The 26,495-nt window shown below is 41.0% G+C and overlaps 1 protein-coding gene across 6 annotated transcripts in view; it reads left to right on the forward strand.

Annotated features, from left to right (window-relative positions):
• The window catches only part of LOC129869364 (coagulation factor XIII B chain-like), a 100,039-nt gene that overhangs the window by 33,579 nt on the left and 39,965 nt on the right, over window positions 1-26,495 (forward strand). For 4 of the 6 annotated variants that reach the window (XR_008761890.1, XR_008761891.1, XR_008761893.1 and 1 more), the window contains exons 4-12: window positions 701-777; window positions 2,823-3,005; window positions 4,462-4,644; window positions 4,812-5,006; window positions 5,135-5,311; window positions 5,418-5,597; window positions 6,676-6,867; window positions 6,986-7,159; window positions 7,680-7,865. Coding sequence is in view for 2 of the 6 variants with exons in the window: in XM_055943704.1 (XP_055799679.1) it covers window positions 701-777; window positions 2,823-3,005; window positions 4,462-4,644; window positions 4,812-5,006; window positions 5,135-5,311; window positions 5,418-5,597; window positions 6,676-6,867; window positions 6,986-7,159; window positions 7,680-7,865 (1,547 nt within the window). In the remaining 4 variants the exon portion in view is untranslated. Of the gene's footprint in view, window positions 1-700; window positions 778-2,822; window positions 3,006-4,461; window positions 4,645-4,811; window positions 5,007-5,134; window positions 5,312-5,417; window positions 5,598-6,675; window positions 6,868-6,985; window positions 7,160-7,679; window positions 7,866-11,637; window positions 11,806-19,505; window positions 19,680-19,906; window positions 20,120-20,275; window positions 20,321-21,309; window positions 21,527-24,344; window positions 24,761-26,495 lie in introns of those variants that run through there. The other 2 variants (XR_008761892.1, XM_055943705.1) reach the window with 2 other exon arrangements.

The following is a 26,495-nucleotide window of genomic DNA, read 5'->3' on the forward strand; positions in this document are numbered from 1 at the left end:
CTACTGCTGCTACTAATATTGCTACTTTTAATGCTGCTGTCACGACTTCCGCCGAAGTTGACACCCCTGCCTGTTCGGGCGGTGCTCGGCGGTCGTCGTCACCGTCCTACTAGCCGCCACCGATCCCTTTTTCGTTTGTCTGTTTGTTTTGTCTTATTAGTTGCACCTGTTGTTTTTGTTTCTTAATGAGCTTCCCTATAATTAGGAGTTTGACCCGCCCTTGTTTTGTGCGGGATTGTTTTTGTTACGTGTGTGTATTTTGGGTGTTTGGCAAGTGTTTTCACTGCGCCCTGGATGTTCCGGCTTATTCAGTTTTTTTGTTAAGAGTAAAAATAAGGAATATTTTTCCCAAGCGGCTCTCTCTCTCTGCGTCTGGTTCTTTCGCTCACCTAGTCCCACGTGACAGCTGCTACTACTATTACTACTCCTGCTACTAATATTGCTACTATTAATGCTGCTACTGCTGCTACTACTATTACTACTGCTGCTACTAATATTGCTACTATTAATGCTGCTACTACTATTACTACTGCTGCTACTAATATTGCTACTATTAATGCTGCTACTGCTGCTACTACTATTACTACTGCTGCTACTAATATTGCTACTATTAATGCTGCTACTGCTTCTACTGTAAATAATCATTCTTAAAGTATAACAAACCATCAAATGCCTGTTCTCCAACTTGTCTCCATCTCAGTTACCAAATGGTGACCAGGACCAGACATCGGACCTGCGTGGAACAAGGCTGGGACAGCGCACTCCCTATATGTGAAGGTAAGAAGTGATATATTCTGTCAAGAACATAGACTCACCCTACATTGTATAACAGACTAGACTTTTTATCTTGTATTAAGATAATGTAATCAAAATTACTTGTTTTGAGTTGATTAAGCTTACCCAGATGTCTTCCCGACACAAAGTATCTTCGTGCATTGGCAGATAATATTGCTTAATTTAACCAACAAAACAAAGCCAGAATATCTTGTTACAAGACAAATTATTTTCAAGCCTTTTCTGGGTAAGAAAAAAACGTGCAGTGTAATGAAATCTACAAAATCGTTAATTCCACTGCCAGTGGCTGGATCCTATATGCTAGTTACAGTGGATTGCAAAAGTATTCATCCCCTTGGCATTTTTCCTATTTTTTTGCCTTACATCCTGGAATTAAAATAGATTTTTTGGGGGGGGTTGTATCATTTGATTTACACAACATGGCTACCACTTTGAAGATGCAACATATGTTTTATTGTGAAACAAACAAATAAAACTAAAAACAGAACACTTAATTGTAATCAGAGGGCTGATATAAATATTATGCATGCCAGTCTCTCTTGGTTAAGAGTTGAGGAGAGACTGACTGCATCACTTCTTCTTTTTATAAGAAAGATTAATGTGTTGAAAATCCCAAATTGTTTGCATAGTCAACTTATACACAACTCTAACACACACACTTACCCCACCAGACATGCCACCAGGGGTCTTTTCACAGTCCCCAAATACAGAACAAATTCAAGAAAACGTATTATATAGAGCCTTTGTTGCAGAGAACTCAATTCCATCTCATATTGCTCAAATAAACAGCAAACCTGGTTTCAAAAAACAGATAAAGCAACACCTCACAGCACAACGCCTCTCCCCTATTTGAACTAGATAGTTTGAGTGTATGTATTGATGTGTAGGCTTTTTAAAAATGTATGTAGTTCTGTCCTTGAGCTGTTCTTGTCCAATGATGTTCTGTATTATGTTTAATGTTGTGTGTGAACCCCAGGAAGAGTAGCTGCTGCTTTTGCAACAGCTAATGGGGATCCTAATAACATACCAAATAACATCCATCATTCCTTCAATTCTGACCAGTTTCCCAGTCCCTGCCGATGAAAAACAGTGTTAGTGTTCTCGGGGTGAGGAGAGGTGTTGGGTTTGCACCAGACATAGTGTTTTCCTTGATGGTCAAAAAGCTACATTTGTGTCTCATCTGACCAGAGTACCTTCTTCCATATGTTTGGGGAGTCTCCCACATGTCTTTTGGCAAACACCACAACACCACTTATTTTTTTCTTTAAGCAATGGCTATTTTCTGGCCATTCTTCCATAAAGCCCAGCTCTGTGGAGTGTACAGCTTAAAATGGTCCTATAGACATATACTCCAATCTCCGCTGTGGAGTTTTGCAGCTCCTTCAGGGTTATCTTTGGTCTCTTTGTTGCCTCTCTGATTAATGCCCTCCTTGCCTGGTCTGAGTTTTGATGGGCAGCCTTCTCTTGGCAGGTTTATTGAGGTGTCATATTCTTTAAAAAAAAAAAAATTAAATGGTCTTAATGGTGCTCCATGGGATGTTTTAAGTTTCTGATATTTTTTTATAACCCAACCCTGATCTGTACTTCTCTACAACTTTGTCCCTGACCTGTTTGGAGAGCTCCTTGGTCTTCATGGTGCCGCTTAGTGGTGTTGCAGACTCTGGGGCCTTTCAGAACAGGTGTATATATACAGAGATCATGTGACAGATCATGTGACACTTAGATTGCACACAGGTGGACATTATTTAACTAATTTTGTGACTTCTGAAGGTAATTGGTTGTACCAGATCTTATTTAGGGGCTTCATAACAAAGCCTGTGAATACATATGCACGCACCACTTCCCCGTTTTTTTTTTTTTTTTTTTTTTTTACATTTTTTGAAATATGTAATTCTTTTCATATCACTTCACCAATTTGGACTATTTTGTGTATGTCCATTATGCAACAAAATAGGGAAAAACGCCACGGGGGATGAATACTTTTGCAAGGCATTTTATCTATTTTCCATGTGGTGTGTTTTTCACAGCATTGAAATGCCCAGTGATTCAAGCCAACGACGACGTTGTGGTCATCGGAAACAGTGAGGATGCAACCTATGGAAATGTGATCCAGTTTGAGTGCCAATCAAATCGCATGGTACTCAATGGATCGTCTGAGATAGACTGCAACCACAAAGGAGAATGGAGCAGAACAGTCCCAACATGTGAAGGTAAACTGAAGCTACTGTATGTAAAGATACACTATATATACAACAGTATGTGGACACCCCTTCAAATGAGTGGATTATTTCAGCCACACCAGATGCTGACAGGTGTATAAAATAGATCACACCACCATGCAATCTCCATAGACAAACATTGCCAGTAGAATGTCCTTACTGAAGAGCTCAGTGAATTTCAACATGGCACCGTCATATATTGCCTCCAACAGGTCAGTTGGTTAAATGTCTGCCCTGCTAAAGCTGCCCCGGTCAACTGTAAGTGCTTTTATTCTGAAGTGGTCCACAGTTGCAACACTCGCTACCGAGTTCCAAACTGCCTCTGGAAGCAACGTCAACACAAGAACTGGGTTTCCATGGCTGAGCGGCTGCACACAAGCCTAAGATCGCCATGCGCAATGCCAAGCGACGGCTGGAGTGGTGTAAAGCTCATCGCCATTGGACTACGGAGCAGTGGAAACGCGTTCTCTGCATTAATCCCACTTCACCATCTGGTAGTCTGATGGACAAATCTGTTTTTTTTTGCGGATGCCAGGAGAACACTACCAGCCCCAATGCATAGTGCCAACTGTAAAGTTTGGTGGATGGGGAATAATGGTCTGGAGTTGTTTTTCATGGTTCGGGCCCCTTAGTTCCAGTGAAGGGAAATCTTAACGCTGCAGCATACAATGACATTCTAGATGATTCTGTGCTTCCAACTTGGTGGCAACATTTCGGGGAAGGTCCTTTCCTGTTTCAGCATGACATGGACAAAGTGAGGTACATATAGAAATGGTTTGTCGAGATCGGCGTGGAAGAACTTGACTCGCCTGCACAAAGCCCTGACCTCAACATAAACACCTTTGGGATGAATTGGAACGCCGACTGCGAGCCAGGCCAAATCGCCCAACAAAAGTGCCCGACCTCTCTAATGCTCTTGTGGCTGAATGGAATCAAGTCCCCGCAGCAATGTTCCAACATCTAGTCGAAAGCCTTCCTAGAAAAGTGGAGGATGTTATAGAAGCAAAGGGGGAACCATCTCCATATTAAGACCCATGATTTTTGAATGAAATGTTAGACAAGCAGGTGTTCACATACTGTAGTGTACACCACCAGGCACTATGACATCGTCACACACAACAGAGCAACTCCCCACTAGCATACCATACAAAATCACAATGATCGTTGTGTGTGACGATGTCATAGTGCCTGGTGGTGTACACTACAGTATGTGAACACCTGCTTGTGATTGGGGAAGAGTTAATAATGACCATATAGAATGATCAGTGATTATATGTATGTAGTGTTTTTTTAAATCCAGATTTGAATGACGGTCATCAACTCAAAAGTGTAATATTAAAACGATGATTGTATCATATTCCATTCAACAACTCGTACTGTCACACGTTGCTGTTTCTGATCATGATGACCAATCATCTGTTTAATTCTGTGCTTCTTCAATTCACAGTGATTAAATGTTACGCTCCAGACATAGCTAATGGTGAAGTGATCAGGCCCCCTAGGGACGATTACAATGAAGATGACACACTGAAATACAGCTGTAACAGAAATTATGTTATGTCTCAAAGAGCCTCTAAATGCACTAAAATGGGCAACATAGCCGACTGGAGTCCAACACCAGAGTGTGAAGGTAAGAATCTGATCATCTCAGGAATCAAGTGACTGGAACTTGACATTTTAAATCTGCTGGGTAACTCATGTTTTTAACTTTAAGTTCATTTTTCTAAACCATTTGTTAACATATTATAGAAAGCTACTAACAAAATGTTTGTCTATATTTTTGTCTCCAAAATGCAGAAGTGAAATGTAAATTATCATTGCCACCAACAAGAGGAACCAGTTACACACCTGCTGGCAGAAATCTGTTCTTGCCTGGTGAAAGCCTGAAGGTGACCTGTACCCCAGGATTCTGGAACTTTTTCTCACGTCAGACTGAAGATACAATAACATGCAAAGAGGACGGACAATGGTCATCTTCTACAGATTGTGAACGTATGTTCATACTGGAGAGTACATTGTAGTATGATATATTGAGTGTATTGGGGTATACACAGGTGAATCACTGTGTATTACTGTACAGGTTTGATTCATGATAACACTAAACATCTCTATCATTGTAGTGATAACATGTGGTGATCCACGTAACTCTCTTGTGAGTTTTCCCCAACGCTGGCAGAGGGGTCAATTGAGAGAAACTCAGCGTTACAACTGTAGAACCGGATTTAAAACCGCAAATACCCGGGGTGTTGCCACATGCACAAGTGATGGCTCCTGGACTCCAGACCCACTCTGTGAAGGTGAAGTTTTCTGAAGGAAGCCATCTTTGAATATCACTGTGGTTTGATTACCTTGTGCTCCGATGTTAGTTTGGACTGCACCAGAATTACGTTGTTTGTCTTTCAGAGATAACATGTGACAAGCCAGATATCCTAAATGCTGTGATTAAAGACCCGAAAACAAGATACAAATTCAATGATCAGCTCACTTATGAGTGTAAGATGAATTATGAACTATTGGACAGTACTACCAGATCTACTGCTACCTGTACAACAAATGGCTGGACCAAGACACTTGGCTGTAAAGGTAGGATGACATTTACATTTCAATCATCTAAAAACTCTGAGGATGTGAGGCAAGACACTGATCCAGAAGGTTTAAGGCTACTGGAAAGATCAAGCATCAGATTTAAGCCTATTGTTTATTCCCTATTTGATGATTTGGTGTGGAATTGGTAATGGCATGAACATTCACTCATTTTGCTCCAATTTGTTTTTCCAGATTTTGCTCTGTTCAGTGCTTTTATCAAACTGACAGCTTGGTCAAAATGTATTGATATGGTAAATGCTTTGTAGAACAGGTCCTCTAAGTGCGCTGTTAACTGAACGATGTGTCACAATGCGTTCTGTAATGTTTCCTGCCATTGTTTCTCCCAGAAATAAAGGGAGCTGTCACGTTCCTGACCTGTTTTCTGTTGTTTTGTATGTGTTTAGTTGGTCAGGGCGTGAGTTTTGGGTGGGCATTCTATGTGTTGTGTTTCTATGTTGGGTTTAATGTGTTGCCTGATATGGTTCTCAATTAGAGGCAGGTGTTTGACGTTTCCTCTGATTGAGAACCATATTAAGGTAGGCTGGTTTCACTGTTTGTTTTTTCACTGTTTGTCTTCCGTGTCTGTATTTATGTTCGTACCACACGGGGCTGTAGCGTTTGTTTGTAATCTGTACCTGTTCTTCGTGTATTTGTAAGTTCTCATGTTTTAGGTCAGTCTACGTCGTTTATTTGTTTTGTAGTGTGTTAAAGAGTTTTCGTGTTTCGTCGTTCTGTTAATAAATATTCATTATGTATTCATCACCCGCTGCGCCTTGGTCCGCTCATTCACCACAAGACGACCGTTACAGGAGCATGCATCCTATTGAGGATATAAGGAGGTATAGACAGGTGAATCACTGTGTTACTGTACTGGTATGATTCATGCTAACATTAAACATCTGTATCATTGTAGGGATAACATGTGGTGATCCACGTGACTCTCTTGTGAGTTTTCCCTACCGCTGGCAGAGGGGTCAATTGAGAGAAACTCAGCGTTACAACTGTAGAACCGGATTAAAATCCATGAATGTGTCACAATGTGTTCTTTAATGTTTCATGTCCTTGTTTCCCCCAGAAATAGAGGGAGCATGTATCAATCCCACTGTGATGAATGGATTCATAGTGTTGAATCATAGTGTGAAGGATGATCCCAGGAATAGCAAGATATACTATTCCTGCAATGTAGGGTTCAAACCATCTACCGGGGGCTGGTGGGGTGAAGCCACATGTACTGAGGGAACATGGTCTGGAATATCAAAGTGTATTGGTAAGAAAACAACAGATGTCCTAGATTTTACCTCTTTACAAAGTAGATCAAGAACAGTAGAATGCATTTCCTTCGCTAGATTGGTCTGAAACTCAATCTCAATACTCTTTCTCTCTAGATCAATCACAATGTGGCCCATACCCTGTCATTCCCAACACAAAGGTACCTCACAAAGAAGTCTATTATAATGAAAAAACTGTTACAATTGATTGCAAAGATGGATACACATCTGAAAAGATGACTATAACATGTAACAATGGAGAATGGCAAACACCGTTACCAGCTTGTGAACGTGAGTAGTTGTTAATAGTTTTGTACATTTGAAATAATCACTTGATTTTAATTGTATGCAGTGGCCAGTCATCCTTCACTGTATGTTTACTATATCAAATGTATTTATATAGCCCTTCGTACATCAGCTGACATCTCAAAGTGCTGTACAGAAACCCAGCCTAAAACCCCAAACAGCAAGCAATGCAGGTGTAGAAGCACGGTGGCTAGGAAAAACTCCCTAGAAAGGCCAAAACTTAGGAATAAACCTAGAGAGGAACCAGGCTGAGGGGTGGCCAGTCCTCTTCTGGCTGTGCCGGGTGGAGATTATAACAGAACATGTCCAAGATGTTCAAATGTTCATAAATGACCAGTATGGTCAAATAATAATAATCACAGTAGTTGTCGATGTTGGAATAGTTTGAGGAAAAGGACCCAGAAGCCCATATGATTATGTAATTACAGAGGTAGTTGTTCTGTTTATGTACTGTGTGTATGTTTTCTACTCACTAATCTTACATCAATATTTTCTTCTCTTGAAGCGCAAGGCATTATATGTGATCCTCCACCTAAAGTTGAAAATGCAATTGTTAAAATCCCTTATCAAAATACATATATAGATGGATTTGAGGTGAATTATGAATGTCGCAAATCCTTTGAAATAGAGGGACTTAAAAAAATTACCTGCAAAAATGGGAATTGGACAACTCCACCACCAACATGCAAACGTAAGTATTGATAACAGTTTGAAACTGATGCAGTAATTCAGTTTAGAGTTACTCTACTATGAACAGCACCTATTCAAACAGGAGAAAATATATATTTAAAATGTTCATTGAGATAAAAACATTCTGTATCACAACACCATTTCTCTCCACCATACAATCAGGGATCCTTATTCAGGCTTTGCTTAATATTACAGAAACTAACAATCTCTGATTTTCTAGTTTCTCAAATACTTTTTTTATTAGTCACATTCACATGGTTAGCAGATGTTATTGCGAGTGTAGTGAAAGGCTTCTGCTTCTTGTTCCGACAGTGCAGCAAGATCTAACCTGTAATCTAACAATTCCACAACTACTACCAAATACACACACATCTATGTAAAGGGATGGAATAAGAAATAAGATGGGCAAAAGAACACAGACACTGGACAGAGATGAGACTTTTTCTTTGTAACTCTGTTTTCAGCATCGCGAGGGTTGCCTCTTCACTGTTGACGTTGAGACTGCTGTTTTGAGGGTACTATTTAATGAAGCTGCCAGTTGAGGACTTGTGAAGCATCTGTTTCTCAAACTAGACACTAATGTACTTGTCCTCTTGCTCAGTTTCGCACCGGGGCCTCCGACTCATCTTTCTATTCTGGTTAGAGCCAGTTTGCGCTGTTCTGTGATGGGAGTAGTAAACCGCGTTGTACGAGATCTTCAGTTTCTTGGCAATTTATTGCATTGAATAGCCTTCATTTCTCAGAACAAGAATAGACTGACGAGTTTCAGAAGAATGTTCTTTATTTCTGACCATTTTGAGCCTGTAATCGAACCCACAAATGCTGATGCTCCAGATACTCAACTAGTCTAAAGAAGGACAGTTTTATTGATTCTTTAATCAGAACAACAGTTTTCAGCTGTGCTAACATAATTGCAAAATGGTTTTCTAATGATCAATTAGCCTTTTATAATAAACTAGCTAACACAACGTGCCATTGGAACACAGGAGTGATGGTTGCTGATAATGGGCCTTTGTACGCCTATTTAGATATTCCATAAAAAAATCATTAGTTTCCAGCTACAATAGTCATTTACAACATTAACAATGTCTACACTGTATTTCTGATCAATTTTATGTTATTTTAATGGACATTTTTTTTACATTTTCTTTCAAAAACAAGGACATTTCTAAGTGACCCCAAACTTTTGTACGGTAGTGTACAAATAAATATATGGATGGGCCATGACCGACTGGCCTAGAGGAGATGCAATAGATGGTATAAAATACAGTATATACATCTGGGATGAGTAGTGAAAGATATGTTAACATTATTAAAGTGACATTAATAAAGTGACAAGTGATCCATTTGTTAGTGGCCAATGAATTCAAGTCTATGTAGGCATCTGATGGACTTGAGCTATTTTTCAATCTCTTGGTTCCAGCTTTGATGCTCCTGTACTGACCACGCCTTCTGGATGGTAGAGGGGTGAACAGGCAGTAGCTTAGGTGGTTGTTGTCCTTGATGATCATTATGGCCTTTCTGTGATATCGGGTGCTGTAGGTGTCCTGAAGGGCAGGTAGTTTGCCCCCGGTGACGCGTTGTGCAGACCGCACCACCCTCTGAAGATCCCTGCGGCTGTGGGTGTTGCAGATGATACAGCCCAACAGGATGCTCTCAATTGTGCATCTGAAACGTTTGTGAGGGTTTAAGTGACAAGCCACATTTCTTCAGCCTCCTGAGGTTGAAGAGGAGCTGTTGCGCCTATCAGTTTGTCCGTGATGTGTACGCCAAGGAACTTGAAACGTTTCACCTTCTCTATTGCTGTCCTGTTGATGTGGATAGGGGGGGTGCTTCCTCTGCTGTTTCCTGAAGTCCACGATCATCTCCTTTGTTTTGTTCATGTTGAGTGAGAGGTTGTTTTCATGACACCACACTCCGAGTGCCCTCAACTCCTCCCTACAGGCTGTCTCGTCATTGTTGATGATCAAGCCTACCACTGTTGTGTCGTCTACAAACTTGATGATTGAGTTGGAGGCATGCATGGCCACGCAGTCATGGTTGAACAGGAAGTACAGGACGAGGCTGAGCACGCACCCTTGTGGGGCCCCGGTGTTGAGGATCAGCGAAGTGGAGATGGTGTTTCCTACCTTCACCACCTGGTGGCGGCCCAACAGGAATTCCAGGACCTAGTTGCACAAGGCGGGGTTGAGACCCAGGGCCTCAAGCCTAATGATGAGCTTGGAGGGTACTGTGGTGTTGAATGCTGAGCTGTAGTCAAAGAGTAGCATTCTTACATAGGTATTCCTCTTGTCCAGATGGTATAGGGGCAGTGTGATGGTGATTGCATCGTCTGTGGACTTATTAGGGCGGTATGCAAAATACAGTGGGTCTAGGGTGACAGGTAAGGTGGTGATGTGATGACTAGTCTCTCAATGCACTTCATGATGACAGAAGCTACGGGGCGATAGTCGTTCAGTTACCTTTGCCTTCTTGGGTACAGAAACAATGGTGGCCATCTTGAAGCATGTGGGTTCAGCAGACTGGGATAGGGAGAGATTGAATATGTCCATAAACACACCAGCCAGCTGGTCTGCACATGCTCTGAGAAAGCGATTAGGCATGCCGTTTGTGCCGGCAGCCTTGCGAGGGTTAACACGTTTAAATGTCTTACTTGCGTCGGCCACAGAGAAGGAGAGGGGAGGGACTCAATTCTTGGTAGGGGGCCGCGTCGGCTGACACTATTATCCTCAAAGCGGGAAAAAAAAGGTGTTAAGTTTGTCTGGAAGCAAGATGTCTGTGTCAGTGACGTGGCTGGTTTTCTTTTTGTAGTCTGTGATTGAATGCCTGTAGACCCTGCCACATAAGTATCATGTCTGAGCCGTTGATTTGCGACTCCACTTTGTCCATATACTAACGTTTCGCTTGTTTGATTGCCTTGCGGAGGGAATAACTACACTTTTTGTATTCAGCCATATTCCCGGTCCTCTTTCCATGGTTAAATGCGGTGGATCAGGTTTTCAGTTTTGTGCAAATGCCGCCTGCCGCCATCTATCCACGGTTTCTGGTTAGGGTAGGTTTTAATAGTCACAGTGGGAACAACACCTCATATTCACATTCTCCTCAACTCACTCACTGAATCAGCGTATACATCTATATTATTCTCTGAGGCTACCCAGGAACATGCCCCAGTCCGCATGATCAAAACATTCTTGAAGCGTGGATTCCGACTGGTCAGACCGGCGTTGAATGGTCCTAGTCACGGGTACATCCTGTTTGAGTTTCTGCCTATAGTACAGAGAAGCAAAATGGACTCATGGTCGGATTTGCCCGAACGGAGGGCGGGGGAGCGCCTTGTATGCATCGCAGAAGTTAGAGTATCAGTTATCCAGTGTTTTGCCAGCCCGGGTACTACAATCGATATGCTGCTAGAATTTAGGTAGCCTTGTTCTCAAATTTGCTTTGTTAATATCCCCAGCTACAATAAATGCAGCCTCCAGATAAATGGTTTCCAGTTTGCATAGAGCCAGCATCTTTCCAATGTGTCAACATTGAGATAGTTGTTGTTGATATATTCAATACATTTACACAAGTGTAGTTTTCCTAGATATGATCATGGATGAGTTTCAATGCATATTTACAGTATATATCACAATTTGCCCCAGTTAAATTCTCTGAATATACTGTACATTGGCCATTGACTATGGTTCTAATAGCATCATTCACTGGCACTTTTGTGTCTCTGGTACTTGATTGTAATTTGATAGTTCAAACACATTGTGTTTCACCTGCAGAGTACTGTGATAAGCCTAAGGGTGCAAGGATGGAGATTCCTGACCAATGGCTAGAGAGATACGAATATGGGACCCAAATAGATTATAAATGCTTCAACCTATACGAAGGCCCAGGAGGAAAAGCAACTTGCAAGAATGGAGAATGGCACATGACAGCTGAATGTAAAGGTAAGTATTTTAAGTCTACGGTACTGTATTATCATGGTACTGTATTATCATGGTACTGTATTATCACGGTACTGTATATCATGGTACTGTACTGTATTATCATGATACTGTATTTTCATAGGACTCTACTGTATTATCCTGTTACTGTATTATCATGGTAATGTACTCTATTTGCAGGATACTGTATTATCACAGTGTTGTGCTCTATTATCTTTATACTGTATTAACATGGTGCTGTACTGTTTAATCATGATACTGTATTATCATGGTATGGTATTATCATGATACTGTATTATCATTGTATTCTACTGTATTATCATGGTATGGTATTATCATCATACTGTACTATTTTATCATGGTACCGTATTATTGATATACTGTATTAACATGGTACTGTGCCGTATTAACATGGTACTGTATTATTATGGTACTGTACTGTATTTTTATGGTACTGTATCATTATACTGTACTGTATTAACAAGGCACTTCATTATCATGGTATTGTACTGTATTATGGTACTGGACCGTATTATCATTATACTCTACTGTATTAACAAGGCACTTCACTGTCATGGTATTGTACTGTAGTATCATGGTAATGTACTGTATTTTCATGGTACTGTATTATCATGGTACTGTACTGTGTTAACAAATGAGATTGTGTTTTTCACATATAAGTGTTCAGTAGATGTTATTGCTGGTGTAGCGAAATGCTTGTGTTTCTAGCTTCGACAGTGCAGAAATACCTAACAAGTAATATATCCTTGTCTCAGTATGTAAAAAATTTAATAAAATGTATGCACTCTACTGTAAGTCGCTCTGGATAAGAGCGTCTGCTAAATGACTAAAATGTAAAATGTATATCTAACAATTCCACAACATATACCTAATACACACACATCTAAGTAAAGGAATGGAATTAAGTAAATACAGTTGAAGTCGGAAGTTTACATACACCTTAGCCAAATACATTTAAACTCAGTTTTCACAATTCCTGACATTTAATCCTAGTAAAATGTCCCTGTCTTAGGTCAGTTAGGATCACCACTTTATTTTAAGAATGTAAAATGTCAGAATAATAGTAAAGTGATTTCATCACATTCCAAGTGGGTTAGAAGTTTACATACACTCAATTAGTATTTGGTAGCATTGCCTTTTAATTTGTTTAACTTTGGTCAAACGTTTCGGTTAGCCTTCCACAAGCTTCCCACAATAAGTTGGGTGAATTTTGGCCCATTCTTCCAGACAGAGCTGGTGTAACTGAGTCAGGTTTGTAGGCCTCCTTGCTCGCACACGCTTTTTCAGTTCTGCCCACACATTTTCTATAGGATGGAGGTCAGGGCTTTGTGATGGCCACTCCAATACCTTGACTTTGTTGTCCTTAAGCCATTTTGCCACAACTTCGGAAGTATGCTTGGGGTCATTGTCCATTTGGAAGACCCATTTGCGACCAAGCTTTAACTTCCTGACTGATGTCTTGAGATGTTGCTTTAATATATCCACATAAGTTTCTTTCCATATGATTCCATCTATTTAGTGAAGTGCACCAGTCCCTCTTGCAGCAAAGCACCCCCACAACGTAATGCTGCCACCCCCGTGCTTAACGGTTGAGATGGTGTTCTTCGTCTTGCAAGCTTCCCCCTTTTTCCTCCAAACATAACGATGGTCATTATAGCCAAACAGTTCTATTTTTCTTTCATCAGACCAGAGGACATTTCTTTAAAGTACGATCTTTGTCCCAATGTGCAGTTGAAAACCATAGTCTGGCTTTTTTATGGTGGTTTTGGAGCAGTGGCTTCTTCCTTGCTGTGCAGCTTTTCAGGTTGTCAATATAGGACTCGGTTTTTACTATGGATATAGATACTTTTGTACTTGTTTCCTCCAGCATCTTCACAAGGTCCTTTTCTGTTATTCTGGGATTGATTTTTACTTTTCGCATCAAAGTACATTCATCTCTAGGAGACAGAACGCGTCTCCTTCCTGAGCGGTTTGACAGCTGCGTGGTCCCATGGTGTTTATACTTGCGTACTATTTTTGTACAGATGAACGTGGTACCTTCAGGCATTTGGAAATTGCTCCCAAGGATGAACCAGACTTGTGGAGGTGTACAATTATTTTTCTGAGATCTTGGCTGATTTATTTTGATTTTCCCATGATGTCAAGCAAAAAGGCACTGAGTTTGAAGGTAGGCCTGAAATACATCCACAGGTACACCTCCAATAGGCTAATTGACATCATTTGAGTCAATCAGAAGCTTCTAAAGCCATGACATTATTTTCTGGAATTTTCCAAGCTGTTTAAGGCACAGTCAACTTAGTGTATGTAAACTTCTGACACACTGGAATTGAGAAAGTGAAATAATCTGTCTGTAAACAATTGTGGGAAAAATAACTTGTGTCATGCACAAAGTAGATGTCCCAACCGACTTGCCAAAACTATAGTTTGTTAACGAGAAATTTGTGGAGTGGTTGAAAAACGAGTTGACTCCAACCTAAGTGTATGTAAACTTCTGACTTCAACTGTATAAATATATGGACGAGCAATGTCAGAGCAGCATAGACTAAGATACAGTATTCTATACTATTCAACTGTATATGCATATGAGATGGGTAATGCAAGATATGTAAACATTATTAAAGTGACTAGTGTTCCATTTATTAAAGTGGTCAGTAATTTCAAGTCTATGTATATAGGCAGCAGCCCCTAATGTGCTAGTGATGGCTATTTAAGTCTGATGGCCTTGAGATAGAAGCTGTTTTTCCAGTCTAACTGTCCCAGCTTTGATGCTAATCAAATTGTATTTGTCACATGCGCCAAATACAACAGGCGTAGACCTTAGTGAAATGCTTACTTAACCAACGATGCAGTTTTAAGATGTGTTGTTACCTACCCCTTACCACCTGGGGGCGGCACATCAGGAAGTCTAGGATCCAGTTGCAGAGAGAGCTGTTTAGTCCAAGGGTCCTTAGCTCCATTGATCTTTGAGGGCACTATGGTGTTGAATGCTGAGCTGTAGTCAATGAATAGCATTCTCACATAGGTGTTCCTTTTTCTACATGTGGGAAAGTTCAGTGTGGAGTGCAATAGAGATTGCATCATCTGTGGATCTGTTGGTGAAGTACGCAAATTGAGATGGGTCTAGGCTTTCTGGGATAATGATGTTGTGGGCCATGACCAGCCTTTCAAAGCATTTTATGGCTACAGACGTGAGTGCTACGGGTCGGTAGTCATTTTGGCAGGTTACCTTAGTGTTCTTGGGCACAGGGACTATGGCGGTCTGCTTGAAACATGTTGGTATGAAAGACTCAGACAGGGAGAGGTTGAAAATGTCAGTGAAGACACTTGCAAATTGGTCAGTGCATGCTCGGAGTACAGGTCCTGGTAATCCGTCTGGCCCAGCGGCCTTGTGAATGTTGACCTGTTTAAAGGTCTTACTCATATCGGCTGCGGAGAGCGTGATCACACAGTCATCCAGAAACATTTGATGCTCTCATGCATGTTTCAGTGTTACTTGCCTCAAAGCGAGCATAGGAGTTATTTAGCTCGTCTGGTAGGCTCGTGTCACTGGGCAGCTCTCGGCTGTGCTTCCCTTTGTAGTCTGTAATAGTTTGCAAGCCCTACCACATCCGACAAGTGTTGGAGCCGGTGTTGAACGATTCAATCTTAGTCCTGTATTTAAGCTTTGCCTGTTTGATGGTTCGTCGGAGGGCATAGCGGGATTTCTTATAAGCTTCCGGGTTAGAGTCCCGCTCCTTGAAAGTGGCAGCTCTACCCTTTAGCTCAGTGCGAATGTTGCCTGTAATCCATGGCTTCTGGTTGGGGAATATACGTACGATCACTGTTGGGACGACGTCCTCAGTGCTCTTGTTGATAAAGCCAGTGACTGATGTGGTGCTTTCCTCAATGCCATCTGAAGAATCCCGGAACATATTCCAGTCTGTGATAGCAAAACAGTCCTGTAGTTTAGCATCTGCTTCATCTGACCACTTTTTTATAGACCGAGTACTGGTGCTTTCTGCTTTATTTTTGCTTGTTAGCAGGAATCAGGAGGATAGAGCTATGGTCAGATTTGCCAAATGGTGGGCGAGGGAGAGCTTTGTATGTGTGGAGTAGAGGTGGATTGTTTTACCTCTGGTTGCACGTTTAACATGTTGATAGAAATTAGGTAAAACTGATTTTAAGTTTACCTGCTTTAAAGTCACCTAGGAGAGCCGCCTCTGGATGAGCGTTTTGCTGTTTGCTTATGGCGGAATACAGCTCATTTAGTGCAGTTTTAGTACCAACCTCGCTCTGTGGTGGTATATATAGACAGCTACAAACAAAAAAACTCTCTGGGTAAATAGTGAGGTCTGCAGCGTATCATAAGATACTCTTACATTTAACATTTACATTTAAGTCATTTAGCAGAAGCTCTTATCCAGAGTGACTTACAAATTGGGAATTGGGAAGTTCATACATATTCATCCTGGTCCCCCCGTGGGGAATGAACCCACAACCTCAGGCGAGCAAAACTTTGAGACTTTCTTAGATATCATGCACCAGCTGTTGTTTCTCTTAAAATGTATTTTACCTTTATTTAACTAGACAAGTTAGTGAAGAACAAATTCTTATTTTCAATGACGGCCTAGTGGGTTAACTGCCTTGTTCAGGGGCAGAATGACAGATTTTTACCTTGCCAGCTCGGGGATTCCATCTTGCAACCTTCCGGTTACTAGTCCAACGCTCTAACCACTAGGCTACCTGCCGCCCCATTACATAAATGCATAGGCCCCCGCCCGTGTCTTACCCAGAGGCTGCTGTTCTGTCTTGCCGATAGTGTATAACCCGCCAGCTCTATGTTCTTAATGTTGTTGTTCATCCACGACTCGGTGAAGCATAAAATAGTGCAGTTTTTAATGTCCCGTTGGTAGTATGTCTTTTCAGTTCGTCCCATTTATTTACTAGCAATTGAACGTTAGCAAGCAGAACGGAGGGCAAGGGCAGATTAGCCACTCGTCACCTGGTCCTCACAAGACACCCTGATCTTTTGCCTCGAAGTCTACGTTTCCTTCTCCAGCAAATAACTGGGGATCGGGGCCCGGTCGGGTGTCAACAGTATATCCCTCGCATCCGACTCATTGAAGAAAAACTCTTCGTCCAGTTTGAGGTGAGCAATCCCAGTTCTGATGTTTAGAAGCTCTTTTCAGATGCACCTGTACTTACCACGCCTGATGGATGATAGCGGGTGAACAGGCAGTGGCTCGGGTGGTTGTTGTCCTATAGCATCGGATGCTGTAGGTGTCCTGGAGAGCAGGTAGTTTGCACCTGGTGTTGCGTTGGGCAAACCGCACCCCCCTCTGAAGAGCCCTGCGGTTGCGGGCGGTGCAGTTGCCTTACCAGGTGGTGATACAGCCCAGCTGGGTGCTCTCAATTGTGCATCTGTAAAAGTTTGTGAGGGTTTTAGGTGCCAAGTCAAATTTCTTCAGCCTTCTGAGGTTGACGAGGAGCTGTTGCACCTTCTTCACCACACAGTCTGTGTGGGTGGACCATTTCAGTTTGTCAGTGATTTGTACGCTGAGGAGCTTGAAGCTTTCCACCTTCTCTACTGCGGTCCCGTCGATATGGATAGGGGTGTGCTCCCTCTACTGTTTCCTGAGGTCCACGATCATCTCCTTTTTGTTTTTTGTTGACGTTGATTGAGAGGTTATTTTCATTTCACCACATTCCCAGAGCCCTCACCACCTCCCTGTAGGCTGTCTCGTCATTGCTGGTAATCAAGCCTACTACTGTTGTGTCGTCTGCAAACTTGATGATTGAGTTGGAGGCATGCTTGGACACGCAGTCATGAGTGAACAGGGAGTACAGGAGGGGGCTGAGCACGCACCCTTGGGGGTCCCCGGTGTTGAGGATCAGCAAAGTGGAGGCGTTTTTTCCTACCTTCACCACCTAGGGTTAACCCTTCAAGAAGTCCAGGACCCAGTTGCACAGGGCGGGGTTGAGATCCAAGGCTTAATAATGAGCTTGGAGGGTACTATGGTGTTGAATGCTGAGCTATAGTTCATGAACAGCGTTCTTACATAGGTATTCCTCTTGTCCAGATGGGATAGGGCAGTGTGCAGTATGATGGCGATTGCATCGTCTGTGGATCTATTGGGGCGGTGGGTCTAGGGTGGGTCTAGGGTGACAGGTAAGGTAGAGGTTATATGACCCTTGGCTAGTCTCTCAAAGCACTTCATGATGACAGAATTGAGTGCTAGTCATTTAGTTCAGTTACCTTTGCTTTCTTGGGTACAGGAACAATTGTGGCCATCTACTTTATCATGATACTGTACTGTATTATCATGGTACTGTACTGCATTATGGTCCTGTATTATATTGGTACTGTATTATCATGATACTGTACTCTTTTAAATGATAATGTATTATAATTGTACTGTATTTTCATGGTACTATATTAACATGGTACTGGACTGTATTATCATGATACTGTATTATGTACTGTATTATTATGGAACTGTATTATCATGGTACTATACTGTATTAACATGGTACTTTATCATGTTACTGTGTTATCATTGTACTTCATGGTTTTATCATGGTACTGTAGCTTTCACAATGCTTTATCATATGAGCTTTGATTGGATTGCTATTTGTATTTATTCAGAATCGCCATTAGTTCCTGCCAAGGCAGCAGTTACTCTTCCTGGGGTTTATTCAGAATCGCCATTAGTTCCTGCCAAGGCAGCAGCTACTCTTCCTGGGATTTATTATGGATCCCCATTAGTTCCTGCCAAGGCAGCAGTTACTCTTCCTGGGGTTTATTCAGAATCGCCATTAGTTCCTGCCAAGGCAGCAGCTACTCTTCCTGGGGTCTGAACATGTTAAAGCACTTACATTACATTTAAAACAAAATATAAAACAGTACATCATATGCAATTATTACACCACTACATACCAACAATACAAAATGTTTAATACCACAATACAACAATTTCACAATGTATGCATATGCAGGTCTCTGTACCTTTTGTGTGTGTCTCTTCACAGTCCCCGTTGTTCCATAAAATGTATTTTTACATGTTTTTTAAATCTGATTCTACTGCTATTGTCACACACCAACCCACATTGCACTATTTTTACCTAAATGATATGTTGGGGACAAATAGAGCCGAGAGAGAGGAGAAAGGTTGATCTATTTGAAGACAAGATCTTTACATTTTGTGAACTGAATGTAAACTGGGAAAATGTGGACCATGTTGACTGCAGCTTTTCATTAGTTTCATCCAACTCTTCATTTAGGACCTACAATGTTGCAGATAGATTGAACTGTATGATTGATATACTCTCAGTTCCCAGTTTATTAGGAACACCACCCCGTTCACAAAAATGGTTCGCTCCTACAGATAGTGAGTCATGACGCCATGGCTTGCTTTATAAAGCAGGCAGACAAACGTCAAGGCATTCAGTTACCGTTCGATTGAATGTTGTTGGGAATGTTTTCCCAGGCACATGTTAGGTCCCTTGGTACCAATTGAACAACGTTTCCATGACCTGAAGAATTCAGTCTGTTCTGGAGGCAAAGGGGGGTCCGACCCGGTACTAGATGGGTGTATCTAATGAACAGGCCACTGAGTGTATTTCCGAAAAGGACTGACGGCTAGTTCATCTTTGATATGGTTTATTGACAGCTAATTATTTGTATTTAATCTGTTTTATTCTAGCAAGCTGTCCTGATCCCCCTGTTGTTAAAAATGGCGATTACATCGAGAACAAGAGAGATGCTGAAGGTGTTATTACAGAGGTGTCCTACCAATGCAGCAGAAGGTATACTCTGAGTTTCACAGGCAGCATCAGATGTCTGATTGGAGAATGGCAGACCCCTCCAACATGCAGAAGTAAGTTCATTTTTTTCAACTGGTCTGAACATGGTGTTATATCTACATGTCAAGTGTATATCACTATATACATGTATGTACGTACTATACAGTAAGATAATACAAGTATTGCTGGGTTTACAGATGTAGGATCTTAATTTGAGCCAGTTTGCTGCTGCAGGACAATTCTTAGCAACAAAAGAGTGATCAAATTAAGATCCTGTAAGTTACGTTTTCATTTCCATCAGGTCCTTGTGAGATTCACACTTTTAAACCAGAGTACCATCTGCAAGATTTACCCCGAAAAGTTTATGTTGTGCACGGTGAAAAAAGGCGTCTTCGTTGCATGGAAGGATACTACCATCAATGCAAAAAATTACCTAAATCGAATATAAGGGAGATGGACGTGGAGTGTGATGATGGAAAGATCAGATTTCAGAACAGCACAGGCCTTCCTGAATGTAAGTGTTATTATGTAAAGGGCTAACGTAAGGGACAAAATGAGTGTATACACCCGGAATATCAGTGTGAGATGGTAATTATCTTTAAATTTAGATTTGGAAAACTTATGTCCAGGATTTCTTGTTTAATAACATAATAATTATTTTGATTTTTAGGCAGATATTTAGACGATGATGGGCTATGGTGCTAATCCAGTTCAGGTAATCCTTCCCATTATTTCACAGCATTATCGTCTTACTACTAAAAATATCCATATTCCCAGGGTTGAAGATGTAGTGAAGAAATATGTATCATATCCTGTACATTACACTATATATACAGAAGTACAGTACCAGTCAAAGTTTGGATACACCTACTCATTCCAGGGTTTTTCTTTATATTTACTATTTTCTACATTGTAGAATAACAGTGAAGACATCAAACCTATGAAATTACATATGTGTTATCATGTAGTAACCAAAAAAGTAGTAAGCAAATCAATATACATTTTTATATTTGAGATTCTTCAAAGTAGCCATTATTTGCCTTAATAACAGCTTTGCACACTCTTGTCATTCTCTAAACCAGCTTCATGAGGTGGTCACCTGGAATGCATTCAATTAACAGGTGTGCCATGTTAAAAGTTAATTTGTGGAATTTCTTTCCTTCTTAATTCCATTTGAGCCAATCACTTGTGACAAGGTAGGGTTGGTATACAGAACACAGCCCTATTCGGTAAAAGACCAAGTCCATATTATGGCAAGAACAGCTCAAATAAGCAAAGAGAACTGATAGTCCATTATTACTTTAAGACATGAAGGTCTGTCAATCAGGAAAATTTAAAGAATTTTGAAAGTTTCCCCAAGTTCAGTCGCAAAAACCATCAAGCCCAATGATGAAACTGGCTCTCATGAAGACCGCCACAGGAAAGGAAGACCCAGAATTACCTCTGCTGCAGAGTATAAATTAATTTGAGTTAACTGCACCTCAGATTGCAACCCAAATAAACGGATGATTTTCGCATGTGTGGTTCCCACAGTGAAACATGGAGAAGGAGGTGTGATTGTGTGGGTGTGTTTTGCTGGTGACACTGTCTGTGATTTATTTAGAATTAAAGGGACACAACCAGCATGGCTAAGACAGCATTCTGCAGCGATACGTCATCCCATTTGGTTTGCGTTTGGTGGGAATATCATTTGTTTTTCAACAGGACAATGACCCCCAAACACACCTCCAGGATGTGTAAGGGCTAGTTGACCAAGAAGGAGAGTGATGGAGTGCTGCATTAGATGACCTGGTCTCCACAATCACCCGACCTCAACCCAATTCAGATGATTTGGGATGAGTTGGGCCGCAGAGTGAAGGAAAAGCAGCCAGGTGCTCAGCATATGTGGGAACCCTTCAAGACTGTTGGAAAAGCATTCCAGGTGAAGCTGGTTGAGAGAATGCCAAGAGTGTGCAAAGCTGTCATCAAGGCAAAGGGTAGCTACTTTGAAGAATGTAAAATGTAAAATATTTATTGATTTAACACTTGACTGGTACTTTGTGGGCACCCCTTCAAATAAGTGATTTTGGCAATTTCAGCCACACCCGTGACAGGTGTATAAAATAGAGCACACTGCCATGCAATCTCCATAGACAAACATTGGCAGTAGAATGGCCTTACTGAAGAGCTCAGTGACTTTCATCGTGGCACCGTCATAGGATGCTACCTTTCCAACAAGTCAGTTCGGCAAATTTCTGCCCTGCCAGAGCTGCCCCGGTCATCTGTAAGTGCTGTTATTGTGAAGTGGAAACGTCTAGAAGCAACAACGGCTCAACCGCAAAGTGGTAGGCCAGACAAGCTCACCCAATAGGACTGCTGAGTGCTGAAGCGCGTGACAATCGTCTGTCCTCGGTTGCAACACTCACGACAAAGTTCTAAACTGCCTCTGGAAGCAACATCAGCACAAGAACTGTTCCTCGGGAGCTTCGTGAAATTGGTTTCCATGACGTCATCCCTGATTTAGGCATACAGACCCTTGGGTTACCTTCCAAGACAAAACATGAACTAATCAGACCTACTCAGGCTCACAAGTTACAAGCTGAGCATTTAATTCAACCTTATTCTATGGCAGGATACAGGAATGAGAGAGAACAACAGACTGATTTAATTTATACCAGCTCTGACTTGTTTGTATTCAAAATCAATTGTTGACCAATCCACAGACCAAACCAAAGGTAATAAAACAAAAATATCTAATTGGATCAAACCAGCCAACATCCTCTAGGTTGGGGGTCACATCTGTGTGATGACCTGCGGAGGTGGGCTGGGAGCAATACAGATAAGAAAGTATTCCTGAGAAGACAACTGCTTATAGTGCCAACAACTACAAGTAACCACAGAGATCATACACACATATAGATGACATCAAAGTCATGTTCAGCAGACACGTTTTAGATATACACCAGACATGAACTCAATAGTGTTCTAACACACATTTTAATAGTCAGTCCACTGGATACTGTAGAAAGAGATACATGTTGGCCCCTCAAAAGGTGGAAGGACGTACTGGCCCAAAAGGTGGAAGGACGTACTGGCCCAAAAGGTGGAAGGACGTACTGGCCCTTAAATCATTGTCCTTGGTGTCTTCCTTGTGTTCCCGGGACATTTGCCATGCAGCCCCAGGTGACAGAGAGCACATCGCTTCGGGTCAAGCCTAGATAGACGGTTGTAATCTTGTCCCCGTTAAATTGAACTCCACTGTTAGCTCTGTTACAGTAGCTCAAATGGGAAGCCTGCTGGGAATACCACTAATGTGGATCTCCTTCTGACTTTAACCTGGCTTGGGGGTTTGGACTGACGCAATTAAATGTGTGAAGCATTTTTTTATTTATTTTATGACATGATTGACATTTGGGCACAGGACACAAATCCTGACATTTTGGTACTCTCAGAAACCTGGATAAATGGTTTGATCTCTAATAATGACATTGAGCTAAACGGTTATAATGTCTTGATGTGACAGGTTAAAGAAAGGAGTGGCCATCTGATCTCATGGTGTCCCAATCTCTTAATATTTCTGTTCCTAAGCAAGTAAAGCTCCTGGTTATAAATGTTTTCATTAACCAGAATGGAATTTATCATCCCCCTGCTGCTTAAACAGGTGCTGTTAGTTTTAAATCTCAATCGTTAACTCCTTTTCTGTCCTCTGAGTTGGATATATTGACATATGTAAATCTGGACTAACTATCCGCGGCCTCTGAGCAGTTAAAGAGTATCTTCATTGTTCTTAACCTCACACAAGTATTCTTATAGCTAAGAATAAAAATGGAGCTTCTTCTATAGAAATAGGGCATGCCTCTCTAATTGTAGAAAGCAGATCATTCAATCAACGTTCCTATTGGTCCTAGACTATGGCAACATCATCTACAGTATATAAATGCAGCTGCCACTTCATTAAAGCCGTTACATGCAGTTTACCATGGCACACCTCGTTTTATTATGTGTGACAGGTTCAGTGCACATCACTGCATTCTCTACCAGAAAGTAGGCTGGCCCTCTGATGTCACGTAGGTTGATTCATTGCTCTCTTTTCATTTACAAAGCTATTTTACTAAAGCTCCTGCTGTACTTTTCATTATTAACCTTTAGATGTACGAGTTACCATACCCGGTCTCAGGGATGGCTAACCCTGGAAAATAATTTGGTCTCTACAGAGTTGGATAAATCAGAGTAGTTTCTTTGCACACAATGTTTGGAACAATGTTGAGTTCCCTACAACTGCATGCATAGCCACAGGACGTAGGGGTGCTGAGGGTGCTGCAGCTCCCAGTGATAAATCACAATAAAATGAGAAAATATTTAAACACAGTTGAAGAAAAAGAAAATCACAACATTTGTGCACTAGGCTTTTATTACTCCTTCATGAGTGGAGAAAAATACCCCACCCCCCACTTAAAATAATATGTTCCCTCCTGTCCTGAAATCACACAAACCTTCAGACAGAGTGAAGTCAAATATTATAAAGAGTACTATGAACAGTATTATAAACCGTTATGAACCGTGTGTGATGGCTTATCAGTGCAGAATAACATAAACATGTCAAAGTAAGAGCACATCAAGCAGGAGTCATTTCTATAATCATTGAAACAGTGAAAGGCCACATGGTTAAACATGTGACCTTTACTCTGATCTACAGTAGGAGTGATCAGCAGGATTACTCCACAGACTGATTATCTTGTCATGTGATTTCATTCCTACAGAGTCATGATGTTCCGTCCAGCATATTCAAGAATCCTTACAAAGCCACCTTTATGTGCAAGGAGAAGACCTTTTTGCTATTGTGGTTTGTTTTTGCTTGTTTAAGTTACGTTGAGAACAAATGTACCTCTCAGGTGTGAGCCATTCATATAGTCATACATGTAGATGTCTCTTCAACATTTGACATTGTAACTAAATAAATATTTCTAATCATTATCAGTCTCAGCTTCACTGTTCATAGTACAGCTATCTAAAATGGTAAATGAGTTACATTGGTATGAATATGTGATTGTGTTAATATTGTCCTGTATCTTCCAGCTGTGTGATTCATCATCTGAAGGGTTAATATGAGTAAACTACTGATGTTGTGATTTACCTTATCAAGGAAGACAATAAAGTTGGCAAAAAGAGATACAAATGTGTCCAGGAGTCTTTACAAGGCTACAGTACAACCTAATAAGATTATTTACAGATGTTATCCTTGCAAATACACATATTAAAGCTGACTGAAGCTGTTTCTCAGGTCAGTATAACTGTTGTCATTGATCGTTCTTGTAAATCAGTTTTGTCTCTTAACATCCACTTTCTCAAGTGAACAGTAGATCTCCTCCAGTGTCTCAGGACAGTATTGACATGTCCCAGTTGGTCATGGGTTTTTCGTTTTTGTTTTTTTACATCCTGACAATAGTTCTCAGCTTACTGGAAATGACAAACTGTATTATTGGACAAACTTATCAATGGATAATCACTGTCAATGGTTTGCTCAAATTGTTTACATATTCATTGTCTTAACACGTGGTATTTCAAATTTACTCTTCTCTTTTTATTTTAATTGTTACCTGGAAAATGACTACACAAAACCAGCAATAAAAGCCCCAAAGCTCACTATAAATATACACAAAGTATGTCTTAAGGATGTTTTAGCAACCAGACAATATTAAAATGTCCCTGTGGCCCTTGCCATGTATTTCTGAATCATCGGCAGCATCTTAGACGTCTTCATTGCTGTTTGCATCCTACACTTTGTGGCGGGAATATTGACCTTCAATTCTCATATGCAAGAAAACATTTCATGTAGATTTGTAAGAATCCACTCCTACTGTGGATGACAGACATTACTGTAGGAGGAATATACAGTATAATATTAAATCTGACTCCATTATGTGATTAATGCTATAGGTCATAAACGTATGGATCTAGCCAGCTGGCGAGTCTCTGCATCACCACTCGGATACTACAAGTGTTCGATAACATTATACAATTTTTAAGAGGCTTAGATACAGAGACCTGGCGATCTATGTCCTACCCCAATTACTGAGTTAATCTTAGAGAGGGATGCACAGTTAGAACTGTCACATTATGCTATGTGTTGTGTAAATAAGTTAGGGACTAGTCGAAATGTACACAATTCTTACCAGGAGGAAAATGGGGAGGGTCATTCTTTTTCAATTTCAATCAGAGGGAGGGTTTAGCGTTTTTTGTGTTTTTTTTCAGGAGAAGATCATGTCATTTGTAATCAATTTTACATGTCAGTATTTGTCAGCAATATAAAATGTACGTATTGAATTTTACTGTGTAACTTTGGTGTACATCCCTGCTCTCTCTCGCATTCTCGTTGCTGAGCCCAGCTGAGTGAGGATTTTGCTTTTACCTTTCCATTGGCTGTTCGATCAGTCCCTCTTTGTGCTTGGCTATTGAGAAAGTGGGTTTGCAGATTATGCGGATAGCGCTTGTAGTGATAATGTAGGGCGCTAGCGCGCAACAAGAACGGCGGTAGAATTAATGCAATTCAAGACAACTGGGAACTCAGAAAAAAACTAGTTCAGACTGGGAAAATTTGATTTGAATGGTCATCCAATTCGGAATTCAAAGTCGGAAACTGTGGCATCTTCTAGAGCTCCGACTTTCCAACCTGAAGATCACTGACGTCATGATTTGACCTCGTTTTAAAGCCGTCTTGAAAGCACCAATAAATGTTGCTTTATCACAACAACAAGCATGTCGTCACACAAGTACTCAAGTGTTCAGTCCTATACTTACAACTTGTGCTAAGTTATATTATACTGAATTTAATTAAGCAGACTCAGAGGTCAACTTCAACATGTCTTTACTCCATGACTGTAACAAGAACCCTGCATTCTTTACTGACGTGG

Source organism: Salvelinus fontinalis, chromosome 14 (assembly GCF_029448725.1).
Source record: "Salvelinus fontinalis isolate EN_2023a chromosome 14, ASM2944872v1, whole genome shotgun sequence".
NCBI lineage: Eukaryota > Metazoa > Chordata > Actinopteri > Salmoniformes > Salmonidae > Salvelinus > Salvelinus fontinalis.